Consider the following 17104-nt stretch of genomic DNA (forward strand, 5'->3'; position numbering starts at 1 on the left):
CTCAAGCACTGCCAGACTGAGGCTCCCTGCAAAATGGAGGAATGACACCTAATATTCTGTCTAACCAGACGGCATTAATGTCGACTTCTCCAGTTTCTGTTTGGTTCCTCCCCTGTCTCTCTCTCTCTCTCTCTCTCTCTCTCTCTCTATCTCTTACTCTATCCCTATCTCCTTTTATTTTTTTTAATTTAAGTTTAGACATACAGCACAGTAACAGGCCCCTTTGGCCCACAAGTCTGTGCTGTCCAATTTACACCCAATTTACCTACACCCCTGGTACGTTTCAAATGGTGGGAGGAAACCGGAGCCCCCGGGGAAAACCCAAGCGGACCCAGGGAGAACGTACAAACTCCTTACAGACAGCATGGGATTTGAACCCCGATCCTGATCGCTGGCGCTGTAAAGGCACAGCACTAACCTTTCCACCCCACCTCTTCCCTTGTTATTCAGATCTACCCCCACCCTCTGTCACCTCAACCTGCTCTCCCATGTCCTGAACGAGTGCGGATTGGTCAGTAGTCATGAGTTGGCCACCCCCACCCCTTCAGTGCACAAGAGGGTGGCAGGGAAATTGAAGGAGTTGATGGGGGTGGGAAATGCAAGAGATTAATGCGCAACTGGTGTAAGTGGGTGCATGAGGGTCAGCAAGCATGTGGTGGGACAAATGGCCTCTCTGAATGAAGTAATGACCAATTCAAATGTGATTGGACGAGCTGACGGACATGGGGAGGAGAGTCAGGCTTTCTTTGAACAGTGCTGTCATTGTACGCACATGCCCATGTCTTCCACTACCTGAGAGAGTGCGCCTGTTCATGTTACAACATCTGCATGTTGTGCTCAGGTCTCTAAGATGAAGCCTCAACTCACAACATCTGGCTGAAACACAAGGCCACTACCAAGTGGGCTTTTTGGGGAGGCGGGTTTGAACAACTTCCAACTCATCTCCCCGTTGGTGAACTCATCCTCAGCCTTGACCTTGGAGCTCCCGATGGCCCACATCCAGTCATTGCAGAGACTGTTCCAGTGGGCAGCAACAATAGTCTGTCTGTCCGTCTGTCTGTCTCTCACTCACACCTGGTCCAGGTAGGGGGATATCAGGGACAGGTGACATACAGCTGTAAGGGTTAGACAGAGAGAGCTGAGGTTGAGGGGAGGGGATGCAGAGCTTGGGACCAAGGCAGTTAAAGGCATGGCCATCACACAGTTCACAGCTGAGCTCATGCCAGAGGCAACAGAGTGATGATGAGATGAGTTCCCCCAGGCATTTCACATCTGGAATCAACATAAACAGCAGGTTCAATCAGAATTATTTTAGATGTCACAGGAGGAAGTGATGGGCTGAACCAGTGGGATTCACCTCTGTGCATGGAGGGTCCTGGGGCAGAGAGACCCCCGTGACCAAGGGTCATTTCCAAATTGTGGAAATGAGAAAACATGGGAGCAGCCTGTGTGATGCTTGTGAGAGAAACCAGCACGTTACACGTGTGCTGCGTGTGGGAGCAGACTGCATGTTACCTGTGTGTTACACGTGTGCTGCATGTGGGAGCAGACTGTATGTTGCCTGTATATTACATGTATGCTGCATGTTGGAGCAGACTGCATGTTGCCTGTGTGTTACACGTGTGCTGCATGTGGGAGCAGACTGTATGTTGCCTGTATATTACATGTATGCTGCATGTTGGAGCAGACTGCATGTTGCCTGTGTGTACATTTGTGCTGCATTTGGGAGGAGACTGCATGTGCTTGCCTGTTGCACATGAGAGCAGCCTGTGTGTTGCCCGTGGGAGCACCTGTCCATTGCCTGCGAGGCATGTGGGAACAGGCTGCATAGTACATGTTTGAGCAGCCTGCATGTTGCTGCATGAAACTGTAGGGGCAGCTTGTATGTTTCCTGTGTATTGCATGAGGGAGTGGTATATGTGAGAGCAAACTGCGCATTGCATGTGGAAGCAGCCTTCGAATTGCCTGCGTGCTGTGTGGAAGCAGCCTGCAAGTTGTGTGTAGGAGGAACCTGTGTGATGCATGTAAGAGCAGACTGCGTTTTGTGCGTGGGAGCAGCTTGCATGTTGCCTGTGGGAGCTGTCTGTGTGAACTGTGTGAGTGCTGCCTGCATGTTGTGTGTGGGAACAGCCTGTGTGTTTGTGTGCTTTGGAGTAGCCTGTGTGTAGTGTTGGGGGCAGCCCATTTGATGTGGTGTGTGTGTGTGTGAGCAGCCTGCGTGTTGTGTGTGAGAGCGGCGCATGTGTTGGTATGGAGGTAGCCTGTGTTGTGATGTGTGTGGCAGCAGCCTGCATGTCAAGTGTCCCTTTGGGGCAGTCCCCATAGCAGCCACTGTGGTGACATTGGAGGGAATGCGTCCACAGCAACTAACCCCAGGGCCACATCCCCAACGACATGGAGTTCCTGAGTGTTGCCACACCCCAGAGGAAGGGTATCCCTTCACACACCTGATGTGTCTCTGGAGATTGCTGCAAGGCCTCACTGTTGCACACTTAGCCTCTAATATCACCTCAAGATGCAGTCAATTCCCTGATCCCAGTGACCAATTTCTTCATTGTCATGTACACGACTTACACAAGTTTTCCATGTTTACTCTGTAAATACACACAGAGCTGACAGCATGCTACTGGTTCTGAAACCCTGAGATGATAAAATCTTCCACCTACTCGCCAAGATGGTGAAGCCGGGGAGAGGTCCCTACTGGTTCCATCGAGGGGTTCAGCAGCTGAAGGACTTGCTCCAGGCCGCTGGAGACTGCTTGTGGGCACCAGGGCTCGGGGGCCAAGATCGCCATGGGCGGTGATGTCGAGCAGGTATTCCCGATCATATCGGGGGTATTAGGAACTGGAGGCCGAGGTGAGAGGCTAGGACACCAGGGGGTCAGGTTCACCGCTGGACCAGGGAGGAAGTCGTATGAATGCGGTGCTGACGGATGTTCAGGAGGTGGCGACATCGGAGGAGGTGGCGGGATCCGCGGACCCTCGATGTCCGAGGAGAATCTCTGTTAGGGGATCCGGACTGGTGGCACCTCTTTGTGCAGCATTCCATTTTGTGTATACGACAGTAGAGAAGTCTTGGGTCTTGAATGTCGTTTGGGATGCATGAAGGTCAGAGCTGCTTCTACTGAGAATCATGACTGGATTTGAACCTTGTGCACCTTCTCACCTTTGGATGGGTGGGTTATTGGCAGCCCACTGCTCTACTCGTTATACACCCACAACTGTGTGGCCAGGCACAATTCCGATGCCATCTACAAGTTTATCGATGACACCACAATTGTCGGCAGAATCACGAACGGCAGTGAGGAAGTGTACAGGAGGGAGATAGATCAGCTCGTTGAATGGTGTAACAACAACAACCTTGCGCTTAACGTCAGCAAAATCAAGGAGATGACTGTGGACTTCAGGAGGAAGTCAGGGGAACGCGACCCAGTCCTCATCGAGGGGTCAGTAGTGAAGAGGGTCAAGAACTTCAAATTCCTGGATGTCAACATCTCTGAGGATCAGTCCTTGAATCTCCATGTCGATGCAATGACAAAGAAGGCTCAGCAGCGACTATACTTTGTGAAGAGTTTGTGGAGATGTGGAAACTCTCGAAAACTTCTACAGGTGGAGAGCATCTGACTGGTTGCCTCACTGCCTAGTACGGAGACGCCAACTTTCAGGACGAGAATAAACACTGAAGGGTTGTTAACTCGGCCTGCAACATCACAGGCACCAGACTTCACTCCATCAAGGACATTGACATGAGTCGGGGTCTTAAAAAAGCAGCCTCTATCCTCAAAGACCCCCACCACCCAGACCATACCCCCTTCACTCTGCTACCATCAGGGAAAAGGTGCAGGAGCCCAAAGACGAGCACAAGGACAGCTTCTTCCCCACTGCCATCAGATTCCTGAATGATCAATGAACCAAAGACACTGCCTCACTTTTTAAAATTTATTGTTGTTCGGTGGTTTATCTGAGTGCCGCAAAACATCATATTTCATGACTTGTTCCTGACAATAAATCCTGCTTCTGATTCTGGCTGGGCCTAGGACACTATATCCTGAAAGCCCACCAGCGCCTTCACCCTGGGATGTCTGCAGGAGTCTGGCATGCCATCGGTATCCCTTAACCACCTCGCCAGGGGATGCATCACTGCATGGGGCGAGAACTGCTCCTTCCCCCAACCACACAAAACCACAGAGGGCTCAGACCATCACACACCACCCCTCCAACCCCACTGCCTCAGAAACACAGCCGACATACTGTATTTACAAAAAAACCTGTCCCACCAGATTCAAGGACAGTTTCATTCCCATCGTTACCGAGTGAGCCCCAAGGAAACAAAATTATGCTGTGTTTGGGCCATACCAACGGACCTCCCTCTGTAACCTTGCCCTCTGGTATCTTGCACTGTGTTATATATGTGGGATGTCTACTGGTCTGCTTGCAAATCAACCTTTATCACAGCGTTGTGGTACCTGTGACAATAACCTTGAACTTGAGAGATGCCCAGGGCTGGGGTGATTGACCTCCAACAGCCATAGCTAGGTTCCTTTGTGAAACTTCCACATCCAGCCTTGGAGGGAAACAGGAAAATCTGCAGACACTTGGGTCTAGTGCAGTATGCAGACGTGCAGGAGAAGCTCAGCAGGTCACGTTGGAAGTTAAGGGCAGTCAACATGTCAGGCCTGAGCTCTTCTTCAGGAGCGACGAAAATCAAGCAGGCAGCTGAGTAAAAAGGTGGGGTGGAGGGGGGGTGGTGGGAGGGGAAGGGTAGGAGCACAGTGGCAGGGGTGAGGTAATAAGTGGATACAGGTAAGAAAGAGAAGCAGAGAAGTAATGGGGTAGAGGGTGGAGGGTTGTCAAGGATGGTTCTGATAGAAGGAGGGGAGGGACTTCTGCAATTTCCCCTCTCTCTCTCTCACATTCTCTTTCATACTCTCACTCTCTATTGCTCTCTCTTTCTCGCTCTCTCTCTCGCATTCTCTCACTCTTGCACATTCTCCCACACTCTCTCTCTTGCACCCTTTCTCCCTCGCACTCTCTCTCGCCCTCTCTTGCACTCTTTCTCTCTCTCTCTCGCACCCTCTCTCTCTCTCTCACCCTCACTCTCCACCCCTTATCCCTCTGTCATCCCTTCTCACCCAGCCTCACTCATGTTGCTTATTTAAACAGGCCCTGCTTGCCCGTGTTGGGTTCATATCCCTCAAAACCTTCCCAATCTGTGTACCTGTCTAAGGGTCTTTCAAACACTGTCCCACCACTTCCTCTGGCAGCTCCTTCCACCACCTGTGTGGAAAAGGTGCCCATCAGGGTCCCTTCTAAACCTTTCCCCTCTCACCCGAAATTTGCCCTCTAGTTTCAGGCTCTCGTTCCCTGGGGCAGAGACGGTGACCATGCCCCTCGTGGTTTTCGAACCCGCCATGAGGTAATGCCTTGGCCTCCAAGGCAGAAACTCCCAATCTGTCCTTCTCCTCCATTTCCTGCAGCAGAACGGTGGGCTGCATTCCAAATGTGGCCCGACCAGCATCTTGTACAGTTTTCATTTCCAAAAATATACTTTACTCATGATAAACTCATAACAAATTATATACAATGCAGAAATGAAACTGCTCACAGATTTACATCCTATATCAAGTAAATTATTCACAATACAGGAAAAAAGAGCTGTTCAAATCACTTCTACATGGTGATCATCACCTCATCAGCTTTTCTCAGTGCTCCGTTACCACCCCTGGGGCACCTTGTCATTTCCCCCCCCCCCCCCCCCGTTGATTTAAGGAGCTTCCCCTCAGTGTCGGCCCCTCAGGCGTCTTGTACAGTTTGTCACATGATGCCCCAACTCCTGTACGTCTTCCTCCCCACCCTGTCCACTTGTGACGCCACATTTGGCTGTTCCCCTGAACCCCCCACCCCACTCCTCACCCTACCACTTTGTACAGCACCTGCCTGCTTTTCGCTTATAACCCAACAAAGGGCTCAGGCCCTTTACCTCCCATGGACGCTGCAGAACCTGCTGAGTTTCTCCAGCACGTTTATGCCTTGCACTGCAGTCCCGACATCTGCAGACTTTCCTGTTTAACCCTGTAAGACCTGCCCTGATCTTACCACACCGCTCTATGAATTAGACTCCCGCTTGCGGTTCCCCAGCCCACTGACTCAGCTGGCAAAGATCTTCGATCATCTTCCTCGCTGTTCTCTTCCTGGACTAGATCGTGGCTGTCATCTTCGCGATTGCAGGGATTGTAATGATCACCTACGCCGATGGTTTCCACAGTCACTCGGTTATTGGGATCACCCTCGTTGTCGCGTCAGCTGCAATGTCAGCCCTCTACAAGGTGAGTGTTCCACCTGCTCGGCACAGGAATCCTTTCCAGGGAATGAATTGGAAGAAGTTTATGGTCAATTGATGCGATGAAAATCTTACGTGGAGTCATAGACTCGTAGAACACCCACGCCAGTCAAAACATCATACCCACCTGCATTTGGCTCTCTGTCTCTCTAACCCATCCTATCCATGCATCCATCCAATTTTTTTCTTAAACACTGCAACAGCGCCTGCCTCAACCACCTCCTCCGGCAGCCCATCCCCCCACACCCACCACCCTCTGTGTAAACCCTAACAAGTTCCTGTTAAATCTCTCCCCCCACCACCCCCCACATTGAACCCATGTCCTCTGATTTTGATTCCCCTACTCTGGGCAAAAGGCTCTGCGTTCACCCGATCACTTCTTGTCCACGAGTCACAGGCCTCCTGTCCACGAGTCAAAAGTGTAGGCTACTAGCAATCAACCACACGAGGCAGAGTGCAGGTAAAACACTAGTTTTAATAGACTGATGACCTGGTGTAATGACATCATGCATGACATACCACCACAAAAGGCCTCCTGTCCACGAGTCATAGGCCTCCCGTACACTAATCCCACTTCAGCATAACAAACCAGCCCTGCCCACCACAGTGTAACACACCAGTACTGTCTCAGCACATTGTAATACACCAGCACTTTCCCACGGCAGTGTAATGCACCAGCCCTGCCAAACCGCAGTATAACATTCCAGCCCTGTCCCACCTCAGCATAACACACCAGCCCTGACCCACCTCAGTGTAACACACCAGACCTGCAAAACTGCAGTGTAACACACCAGCTCTGACCCACCACATGGTAACACACTAGCCCTGTCGCACCTCAACGTAACACATCAGCCCTGTCCCACCGAAGTTTAGCACACCAGCACTGTCCCACCAAAGTTTAGAACACCAGCACTGTCCCACCGAAGTTTAACACACCAGCACTGACCGACCACAGTGTAACACACCAGCCCAATCCCACCGGTGTGTAATACACGAACTCTCTCCTACCGCAGTGTAATACACCAGCATTGATCCACCTCAGCATAACACACCAGCCCTGTCGCACCTCATCGTAACACACTAGTACCCACCAGTGTAACACACCAGCCCTGTCCCACCGCAGTGTAACAAACCAGACCGCAGTGTAACACACCAGCCCTGCCCCACCTAAGTGTAACACACCAGCAGTGTCCCACCACAGTGTTACACACCAGCCCAATCCCACTGGTGTGTAACACACCAACCCTCTCCCACCGCAGTGTATTACACCAGCATTGATCCACCTCAGCGTAACACACCAGCCCTGTCCCACTGCAGTGTAACACACCAGACCTGCCCCAACCTCAGTGTAACACACCAGCCCAATCCCACCAGTGTGTAACATACCAACCCTCTCCCACCACAGTGTAATACACCAGCTTTGATCCACCTCAGTGTAACACACCAACCCTGCCCCACCTCAGTGTAACACACCAGCATTGACCCGCCACAGTGTAACACACCAGCCCGGTCAAACTGCAGTGTAACACAACAGCCCTGTCCAACTGCAGTGTAACACACCAGCACTGACCCACCACAGTGTAACACACCAGACCTGCAAAACTGCAGTGTAACACACCAGCCCTGTCCCACCGCAGTGTAACAAACCAGACCTCTCCCACCACAGTGTAACACACCAGCCCTGCCCCACCTAAGTGTAACACACCAGCAGTGTCCCACCACAGTGTTACACACCAGCCCAATCCCACTGGTGTGTAACACACCAACCCTCTCCCACCGCAGTGTATTACACCAGCATTGATCCACCTCAGCGTAACACACCAGCCCTGTCCCACTGCAGTGTAACACACCAGACCTGCCCCAACCTCAGTGTAACACACCAACCCAATCCCACCAGTGTGTAACATACCAACCCTCTCCCACCACAGTGTAATACACCAGCTTTGATCCACCTCAGTGTAACACACCAACCCTGCCCCACCTCAGTGTAACACACCAGCATTGACCCGCCACAGTGTAACACACCAGCCCGGCCAAACTGCAGTGTAACACAACAGCCCTGTCCAACTGCAGTGTAACACACCAGCACTGACCCACCAGTGTAACACACCAGACCTGCAAAACTGCAGTGTAACACACCAGCTCTGACCCACCACATGGTAACTCACTGGCCCTGTTCCAGTGCAATGTAACACACCAGCCCTGCCCCAGCACAGTATAACACACCAGCCCTGAGCCGCCGCTGTGTAACACACACCGCAGTGCAACATACCAGCACTGACCCACCACAGTGTTACACACCAGCACTGACCCACCGCTGTGTAACACACAACACTGACCTCACCACAGCATAACGCACCAGCCCTGCCACACCTCAGTGTAACACAACAACCCTGCACCACCACCACCGTGTAACACACAAGCCCTGTCCCAACGCAGCAAAACACACCAGCCTTGTCCCACCTCAGCACAACACACCAGCCCTGTCAAACTGAAGATTAACTCACCAGCACTGACCCACTGTAGTGTAAAACACGAGCACACGAGTCCTGTCGCACCGCAGTGTAACACACCAGTCCTGTTCCAGCATATTGTAACACACCAGCACTTTCCCACCGCAGTGTAACTCACGAGTCCTGTCCCACCGTAGTGTAACACACCAGCCCTGCCGCAGCACAGTGTAACTCACCGACACTGACCCACCGCTGTGTAACACACCAGCCCTATCCCAACACAGCATAACACACCAGTGGTGCCCCACCTCAGTGTAACACAACTGCCCTGCCCTACCACAGTGTAACACACAGCCCTCTAGACCTATCCCACCGCAGTGTAAAACAACCAACCCTCTCCCACGGCAGTGTAACACACCAGCCCTGTCCCAACACAGCGTAACACACCAGCGGTGCCCCACCTCAGTGTAACACAACTGCCCTGCCCTACCACAGTGTAACACACCAGCCCTCTAGACCTATCCCACCGCAGTGTAAAACAACCAACCCTCTCCCACGGCAGTGTAACACACCAGCCCTGCCGCAGAACAGTGTAACATACCAGCCCTGCTCCATCTCAGTGAAACACACAAGCCCTGTCCTGCCATTGTAACACATAAGCCCTGCCCTACCACAGTGTAACACACAGCCCTCTAGACCTATCCCACCGCAGTGTAAAACAACCAACCCTCTCCCACGGCAGTGTAACACACCAGCCCTGTCCCAACACAGCGTAACACACCAGCGGTGCCCCACCTCAGTGTAACACAACTGCCCTGCCCCACCACAGTGTAACACAACAACCCTGGTCCACCACAGTGTAACACACTAACCCTCTCCCACTGCAGTGTAACATACCAGCCCTGCATCACCACAGTGTTACCCACCAGCTTTGTATCTCCACGGTGTAGCACACCTACACTTCCCCTTTTGGTTGTGATACATTCTGGTTCATCCCACAACCATGACAACCCACAGCAGGATGGAAACACTGTGCTCTCTATCTTCCAGGTTCTGTTCAAGTTGCTGCTGGGCAGTGCCAAGTATGGGGAGGCTGCCGTGTTCCTCACTGTGCTCGGCCTTTTCAACCTGCTCTTCCTCGTCTGCGTGCCCGTGGCTCTCTTTTTCACTGGCATTGAGCAATGGACCTCCTTCGCCCTCATTCCCTGGGACAAACTGTGTGGCATCGCCATCCTACTGCTGTGTAAGTCCCCCCGTCCTGCGCACGTTGTCTCAATGTTACTCTCCCCCCACCCCACCTAGTGATGGGAAGGAGTGAGCACCTCTCCTCTCCAGTTCTGACCCACTCCAACAATGGCAAGGAGAGGTGCCTTCCACCCCTTTCCTTCCCCCCTTCCCCCAACACTGGCAAGGAGGTGTGGAATGGTGGTTGAATGGGTCGGGGGAGGAATTTAGGGATTGATCACTTTTGTTCGCTCAAGTTTATTGTCATCTGATTGTATAACCCAACGAAACAGCATTCTCTGTTCTCGGTGCAAAACATGCAGACACACAACCAGGCGTAACGCATGTACAGAAAAACAATACATGTGCAGGATAAGTCTTCATTGATACCAATAAAGAAATATTGTTTTGTGAGCATACTAAACTAAATGCATAAATCAGATAACAGATGCATACAACCAACTTAATTCTAACCATTATACAGTCACCTATATATTTAATCACTGTGTCATCACTTTATATACCTGTGTATACAATCACATCTGTATATATTACTCCAATTATATGTAAAGTGCATTGGTCAAATTCCTCCCTACCACTGAGATTATGGAGAGGTTATATCCTTAATCAATCTCGGTAACTGTAGTATTACCGGTGACCACTTGATGTTGTAAACATCAGTCCTTAGTTGGAGTTTAGCTGTTCTGCTTTCCATCAAATCTACCTCTATTAATCTTTCCCTCCATTGTTGGACAGTTGGTGGTTTTCCATTTCTCCATAATACGTAATCATCATCTGTGCAATCTACAGCAACACCCCAAGTAAATATACCTGCTTTTTGGTATCGATATCCTCTGGAGTCACTCCCAATATAAAATATCCTGGCTTTAAAGGTAGGTCTACCTCCATGATTTGTTTATTTTCACCTGAATATCTCTCCAATATTGATAATAGTTTGGGGCAGTCCCCAAAAATATGGATCTGATCGCCAATCTTCCCTCATTCTCTCCAGCATTATTCTGAGGTGTCACTGTATCTTGTCAACACATGATTTTGCATTCAAACTCCCTCCAGGTAGCGATACTTGTTATTTTGTGACCATCAAGGTCTTTTCCCACATTTCATCTGTAATACAAATATTCATTCCTCATTCCCAATTTCTATTTTACTTTCCTGTTAAATTATCTTGAAACCCTCTAGATATATGAGTTATCAGGTTCTTCTTCATCACTCCTTCCACAGTCGGCATGAAAATCTTTTCTAGTGTAGATGATATTTTAAATACCTGCTCTCAATCTTCATGTGTCTGTGAGTAGTTCCACACGTGAAGAAATCTTTTTAAAAAATCCATCCCCGACAAGCCAAATTCTTCCTGAAGATGATTAAATTTCAAAGTTTCCCCACAGAAAAACGCTGATCCTCAACAGTTAGCCCTTTATCCATCCATTTTCTAAAGCCGTGATCTACTTTTCCAGATAGGAATTCTGGGGAACAGCTACTATTTTTAATGCTCTGGGTATAAAAAGGTTTTGCTGTTTTCGCACATTTTTCATTGTGAATTCATTATCCACGTTTAATTTCTTGCAATTTGCTTGGCCTAGGAATGTTCGCCCTTCCAGAGAAGTACAGGGGTGGTGGGTGGGGGGGGGGGGGGGGGGGGGGAATGAATTTTGTTCTGTACTCACCCAATCCGTTTCCATATCAATAGATAATAGGTTTTGGAGTAGGCCATTCAGCCCATCGAGCCAGCACCGCCATTCATTTAGATGATGGCTGATCATTGGTTAACCATGTGACACTGTGCTGCCCAGTAGTAATGTTTAATGTTGGGCAAATTAAAGCCCCCTTTTTGTTTTGACATTAACTTGTAGGATGTTTATTTTGCCATACAAATCTTGATATCAATTTTTAATTGCTATTATAGGAACTCATCCCGGCAAAGATTGGAATAAAAAAATCAGTCTGGGTGAGATATTCATTCGGACAGTTTCAATTCTACCATTTAATGATAAGAGGGAGAATCTCCTATCTGAGCATATCATCTCCCTCAGTAATTTTCCATCATTGGTTTCATACAGGCTTAAGATGGAGGGAGTGTTAGTAACGGCGAGGTAACTGAAGCCCTCTCTAGACCAGTGAAACCTGACCTGGTTATCTAATTGATGGCTGCATACCCGGCACCATCATTGGTTCCGATATTGAGTCATTCATTTTATAACCAGATATTACGTCACTTGCATTGTGCAAGGCACTGAAGAAATAGGGTTGGTCACATACAGCAGGACATCTTCCGCAAATAGGGATACCTCATGTTCCACCCCTCTAGCATTTTCGATATCCTTTATATAACCCTCTTCCCAATAATTTCAGCAACTGGCGCGAAGCAGATATCGAAGAGCAGGGAACTCGATCTGTCTCCCTGCCTAACTCCATGCTTTTAAGCCGAAAAACAGAGATCAACATCCATTCACCCTCACTCTTGACCTTGGGTTTGAATATAATACTTTCACCAAATTTATAAATTTCGGGTGAAACCGCCACCTTCTCTAATGTGTGATTGAGATAGACCCAGTCTACTCTCTCGAAAGTCAACAATTTCAAGGTCCCAGGTGTGAAAAATGCAGAGATGAAGATCATTATGTGAGCAGACCAGTAAATATCTCATAAATAGTACAGGTAATTCACAGTTCAACGATAGAGAGAGAGAGAGAGAGTTGGGAGGGAGCAAGCAAAGGCCACGTTATTTCATTATTTGAAGTTCATATGGGAGAATCACAACAGGAAAGATATTGTCCTTAAACCTGGTGGGGTGTGAGCACAACCTCATAAAGCCCATTCCTGACAGTAGGGGGTGGTGGGGTTGGATGAATCTTTTAATACATTGGCTGTTTTACCTAAGCAGCAGGAAGTAATAGATAGAGTTAATGCAGGGGAGGGAGTGTGTGATGAAGTCAATGAAGGGGAGGGGGTAATATGATGCAGTTGATGGAGGGGAGGGGATGTGTAATGAGAGTTGGTTTGTGCCCTGGGAATGCGGAGGGATGGAGTTGATTTGTGCCCTGGGAGTGGGGAGGGATGAAGTTGGTTTGTGTCCTGGGAGAGGGTGGGATGGAGTTGGTTTGTATCCTGGGAGAGGTGAGGGATGGAGTTGGTTTGTGCCCCAGGAGAGGGGAGGGATGGAGTTGGTTTGTGCCCCATGAGAGGGGTGGGATGGAGTTGGTTTGTGTCCTGGGAGAGGGGAGGGATGGAGTTGGTTTGTGTTCCGGGAGAGGGGTGGGATGGAGTTGGTTTGTGTCCTGGGAGAGGGGAGGGATGGAGTTGGTTTGTGCCCTGGGAGTGGGGAGGGATGGAGTTGGTGTGTCCTGGGAGTGGGGTGGAATGGAGTTGGTTTGTGTTCTGGGAGAGGGGAGGGATGGAGTTGGTTTGTGCCCTGGGAGTGGGGAGGGATGGAGTTGGTTTATGTCCTGGGAGAGGGGTGGGGTGGCGTTGGTTTGTGTCCTGGGAGAGGGGAAGGATGGAGCGGGGTTGTGCCCTGGGCGATGGAGTTGGTTTGTGCCCCAGGAGAGGGGTGGGATGGAGTTGGTTTGTGACCCGAGAGAGGGGTGGGATAGAGTTGGTTTGTGTTCCGGGAGTGGGGAGGGATGGAGTTGGTTTGTGTCTTGGGAGTGGGGTGGGATGGAGTTGGTTCGTACCTCAGGAGAGGGGAGGGATGGAGTTGGTTTGACACCCAAGGAGAGGGGTGGGATGGAGTTGGTTTGTGCCCTGGGAGTGGGGAGGGATGGAGTTGGTTTATGTCCTGGGAGAGGGGAGGGATGGAGTTGGTTTGTGCCCTGGGAGATGGAGTTGGTTTGTGACCTGGGAGAGGGGTGGGATAGAGTTGGTTTTTGTTCCGGGAGAGGGGAGGGATGGAGTTGGTTTGTGCCCTGGGAGTGGGAGGGATGGAGTTGGTTTATGCCCTGGGAGTGGGGTGGAATGGAGTTGGTTTGTGCCCCGGGAGAGGGCGGGATGGAGTTGGTTTGTGTCCCAGGAGAGGGGAGGGATGGAGTTGGTTTGACACCCCAGGAGAGGGGTGGGATGGAGTTGGTTCGTGCCCCAGGAGAGGGGAAGGATGGAATTGGTTTGAGACCCCAGGAGAGGGGTGGGATGGAGTTGGTTTGTGCCCTGGGAGAGGGGAAGGATGGAATTGGTTTGAGACTCCAGGAGAGGGGTGGGATGGAGTTGGTTTGTGCCCTGGGAGTGGGGAAGGATGGAGTTGATTTGTGCCCCGGGAGAGGGGAGGGATGGAGTTGATTTGTGTCCCAGGAGAGGGGGGTGATTGAGTTGGTTTGTGCCCCGGGAGTGAGGTGCAATCGAGTTGGTCTGTGATCCACTGCCCATGCCTGTCACGGGCATTCCTGTTTCATTCCCAACATCTATGTGTTGGTTGATGTGAGCAGCTTTGTTTCTGTCACTGTAAGCTCTGGTCCAGAAATCCTTTTACAAATCCAATAGGAATAACTACCCGACAGGATAGGAGGGCTGGGACTGATGTGGTGGAGAACTTTGTTCTCTGTTTCCACCCTTTTCCATGCTTCGAAACCCCCCTGGACAATGCCAACAGTAGAACGATTCACCAAATCCACTTGCAGTGGGATTTTTCCTCCTCAGCAATATGGAAACATATGGAATTCTGAAAGCTTTAATTCTGATGGAAGTAGGGAGGCTGTTTCCACTGGTGGGTGAGACTAGAACCAGGGGACATATCCTCAAGATGCCGTCGAGTAGATTTCGGACAGTGAAGAGAATAAATTTCTCCTGGAGAATAGTGAGCCCAAGGAAGTTGGGGAGGCGGCCTCAGTGGATGTATTTAGATACAGATAGATTGTTTCTTGCATTTAAAGGTTTAAGGGGTGAAGGCAGCTCTGTGGAGCTTAATCCAGGCCATGATGTTTTTGAATGGCAGCGAAGGCTCGATGGGCCAGCTGGCCAACTCCTGCTTCTGTCTCTGATGTCTATGGATGTGCTCCTGAAGTGGAAGCTCTCCACCCTCCACCTTCTCCACCCTCTCCAACCTCCACCTTCTCCACCCTCTCGACCCTCCAACTTCTACCGTACACCTTCTCCACCCTCCACCCTCTCCAACCTCCACCTTCTCCACCCTTCACTCTCTCTAACTTTCACCTTCTCCATCCTCTCCACCCTCAACCCTCCATCTTCTCCAACTTCCACCCTCTACCTTCTCCAACCTCTACACTCTCCAACCTCCACCCTCTCCAACTTCCACCCTCTCCATCCTCACCTTTTCCACCCTCTCCAACCTCTCCTTCTCCACCCTCTCCAACTTCCACCCTCTCCAACCACTTCTCCATCCTCCACCCTCTCCAACCTCCTCCTTCCCCATCCTCTACCCTCTCTAACCTCCACCTCCATCCCCTCCACCACCCTCCACCTTCTCCATCCTCTCCACCACCCTCCACCTTCTCCATCCTCACCTTCACCCTCTCCATCCTCACCTTCTCCACCCTCTCCACCCTCCACTTTCTCCACCCTCTCCAACCTCCTCCTTTCCCACCCTCCATCCTCTCCAACCTCCACAACCTCCACCCTCCCCAACCTCGACCCTCTCCAACCTCCACCTTTCCCACCCTCCACCCTCTCCAACCTCTACCTTCTCCATTCTCTACCAACCTCCACCTTCCCCATCCTCTCCACCTCCACTCTCTCAAACCTCCACCTTCTCCACCCTCTTCACCATCCTCCACCCTCTTCACCATCCTCCACCCTCCACCTTTATCCTCTCCACCAACCTCCACCTCCATTCTCTCCAACCTCCACCTCCCTCCACCATCCTCTCAAACCTCCACCTTCTCCACCCATCTTCTCCAACCACCTTCTCCATCCTCTCCAACCTCCACCCTCTCCAACCTCCACCCTCTCCAACCTCCACCCTCTCCAACCTCCACCCTCTCTAACCTCCACCCTCTCCAACCTCCACCCTCTCCAACCTCTCCAACCTCCACCTCTGCACCATTGATATCTGCTGGAGCCTCGTCCTACTGTCCAGTCCAGTTCCAGTTGCAACATTGCACAAGGGGACATGTGTCCATGAACCAGGGTTCTTGTTCCTGATGTGCATTTTACAACCAGTGATACAAGGACCCTCACAGCTGATTTAACACCATTATAAGTAAATAAAGTAATATCGACGAGCCATGCTGATCTTTCCTAGAAGGTGGTTTCTGCTAATCAATGGCCTTAAGGCACAGCAGGGTTGAGGAGGGAGGTGCACTTCTCATGTCATTGTGTCTTCGTCTGTCTCTCCAGCCTTTACCATCCTGATGAATTTTGGGGTTGCCGTCACTTCTCCGACGTTGATATCGGTGGGAATCGTCCTCAGTGTTCCTGTCAATGCTGGTAAGAGGTGGCTTCTCTTTAACTCTTCCCCCAGGGGTCTCTAGAGCTGCAGCCATAAGCAAGAGAGCAGTTTACTCCAGATCCCACCTACTTTCTCCTGGGCCCACTGCAGGGCTCGAGCAAACCTCCGCAGGAGATCGACTAGCGACTGCTCAGAGCAGAACAGGGCTATGATAGAGGATGGTTCCAGTGCAGGCTGTGGCAGGGGGAGTTTCGCAGAACCGTCACGAGGGCAATGGATAAGGTGGGTGGTCACAGATTTCTCCCCAGGGTAGGGGTGTCTAAAACTGGAGGCCATGGTTGAAGGTGAGAGGGGAAAGGTTGAGAAGAGATCTGAGGTTTACAGAGGGTCGTGAGTGTGTGGAACAAGATCCAAAGGAAATTGTGAAGGGGTAAACAATTGTTCCATTTAAGGGACGTTTAGTTTGTGGACAGGGAAGGGTTAGAGGAATATAGGACAAACAGGCAGATGGGACTGGCTTGGCCAGCATGGGTAATTTGGGCAGAATGGTCTGTTTCTGTGCTGTATAACCCCAGATAAACTCTATTTCAAGTTAGGATATAGATGGGCCATGATCTTACTGAATTGCAGAACACTCTTGAGGGGATGAACGGCCTTATCTTGTGAGTGGAGTTAAGGAATGAGTGGTCCACACAAGGTACCATTTAATGAGGTGGGTTTGAGTGAGGATTAG

General features: G+C 50.6%; 1 protein-coding gene across 3 annotated transcripts in view; it reads left to right on the forward strand.

Annotated features, from left to right (window-relative positions):
- Positions 1–17104, forward strand: part of LOC138750796 (solute carrier family 35 member F3-like) — a 68115-nt gene that overhangs the window by 42963 nt on the left and 8048 nt on the right. For all 3 annotated transcript variants that reach the window (XM_069912932.1, XM_069912933.1, XM_069912934.1), the window contains exons 5-7: positions 6200–6325; positions 9843–10035; positions 16320–16409. In XM_069912932.1, coding sequence (XP_069769033.1) covers positions 6200–6325; positions 9843–10035; positions 16320–16409 — 409 coding nt within the window. The remainder of the gene's footprint in view (positions 1–6199; positions 6326–9842; positions 10036–16319; positions 16410–17104) is intronic.

Source organism: Narcine bancroftii, unplaced genomic scaffold (genome assembly GCF_036971445.1).
Source record: "Narcine bancroftii isolate sNarBan1 unplaced genomic scaffold, sNarBan1.hap1 Scaffold_271, whole genome shotgun sequence".
Lineage (NCBI taxonomy): Eukaryota > Metazoa > Chordata > Chondrichthyes > Torpediniformes > Narcinidae > Narcine > Narcine bancroftii.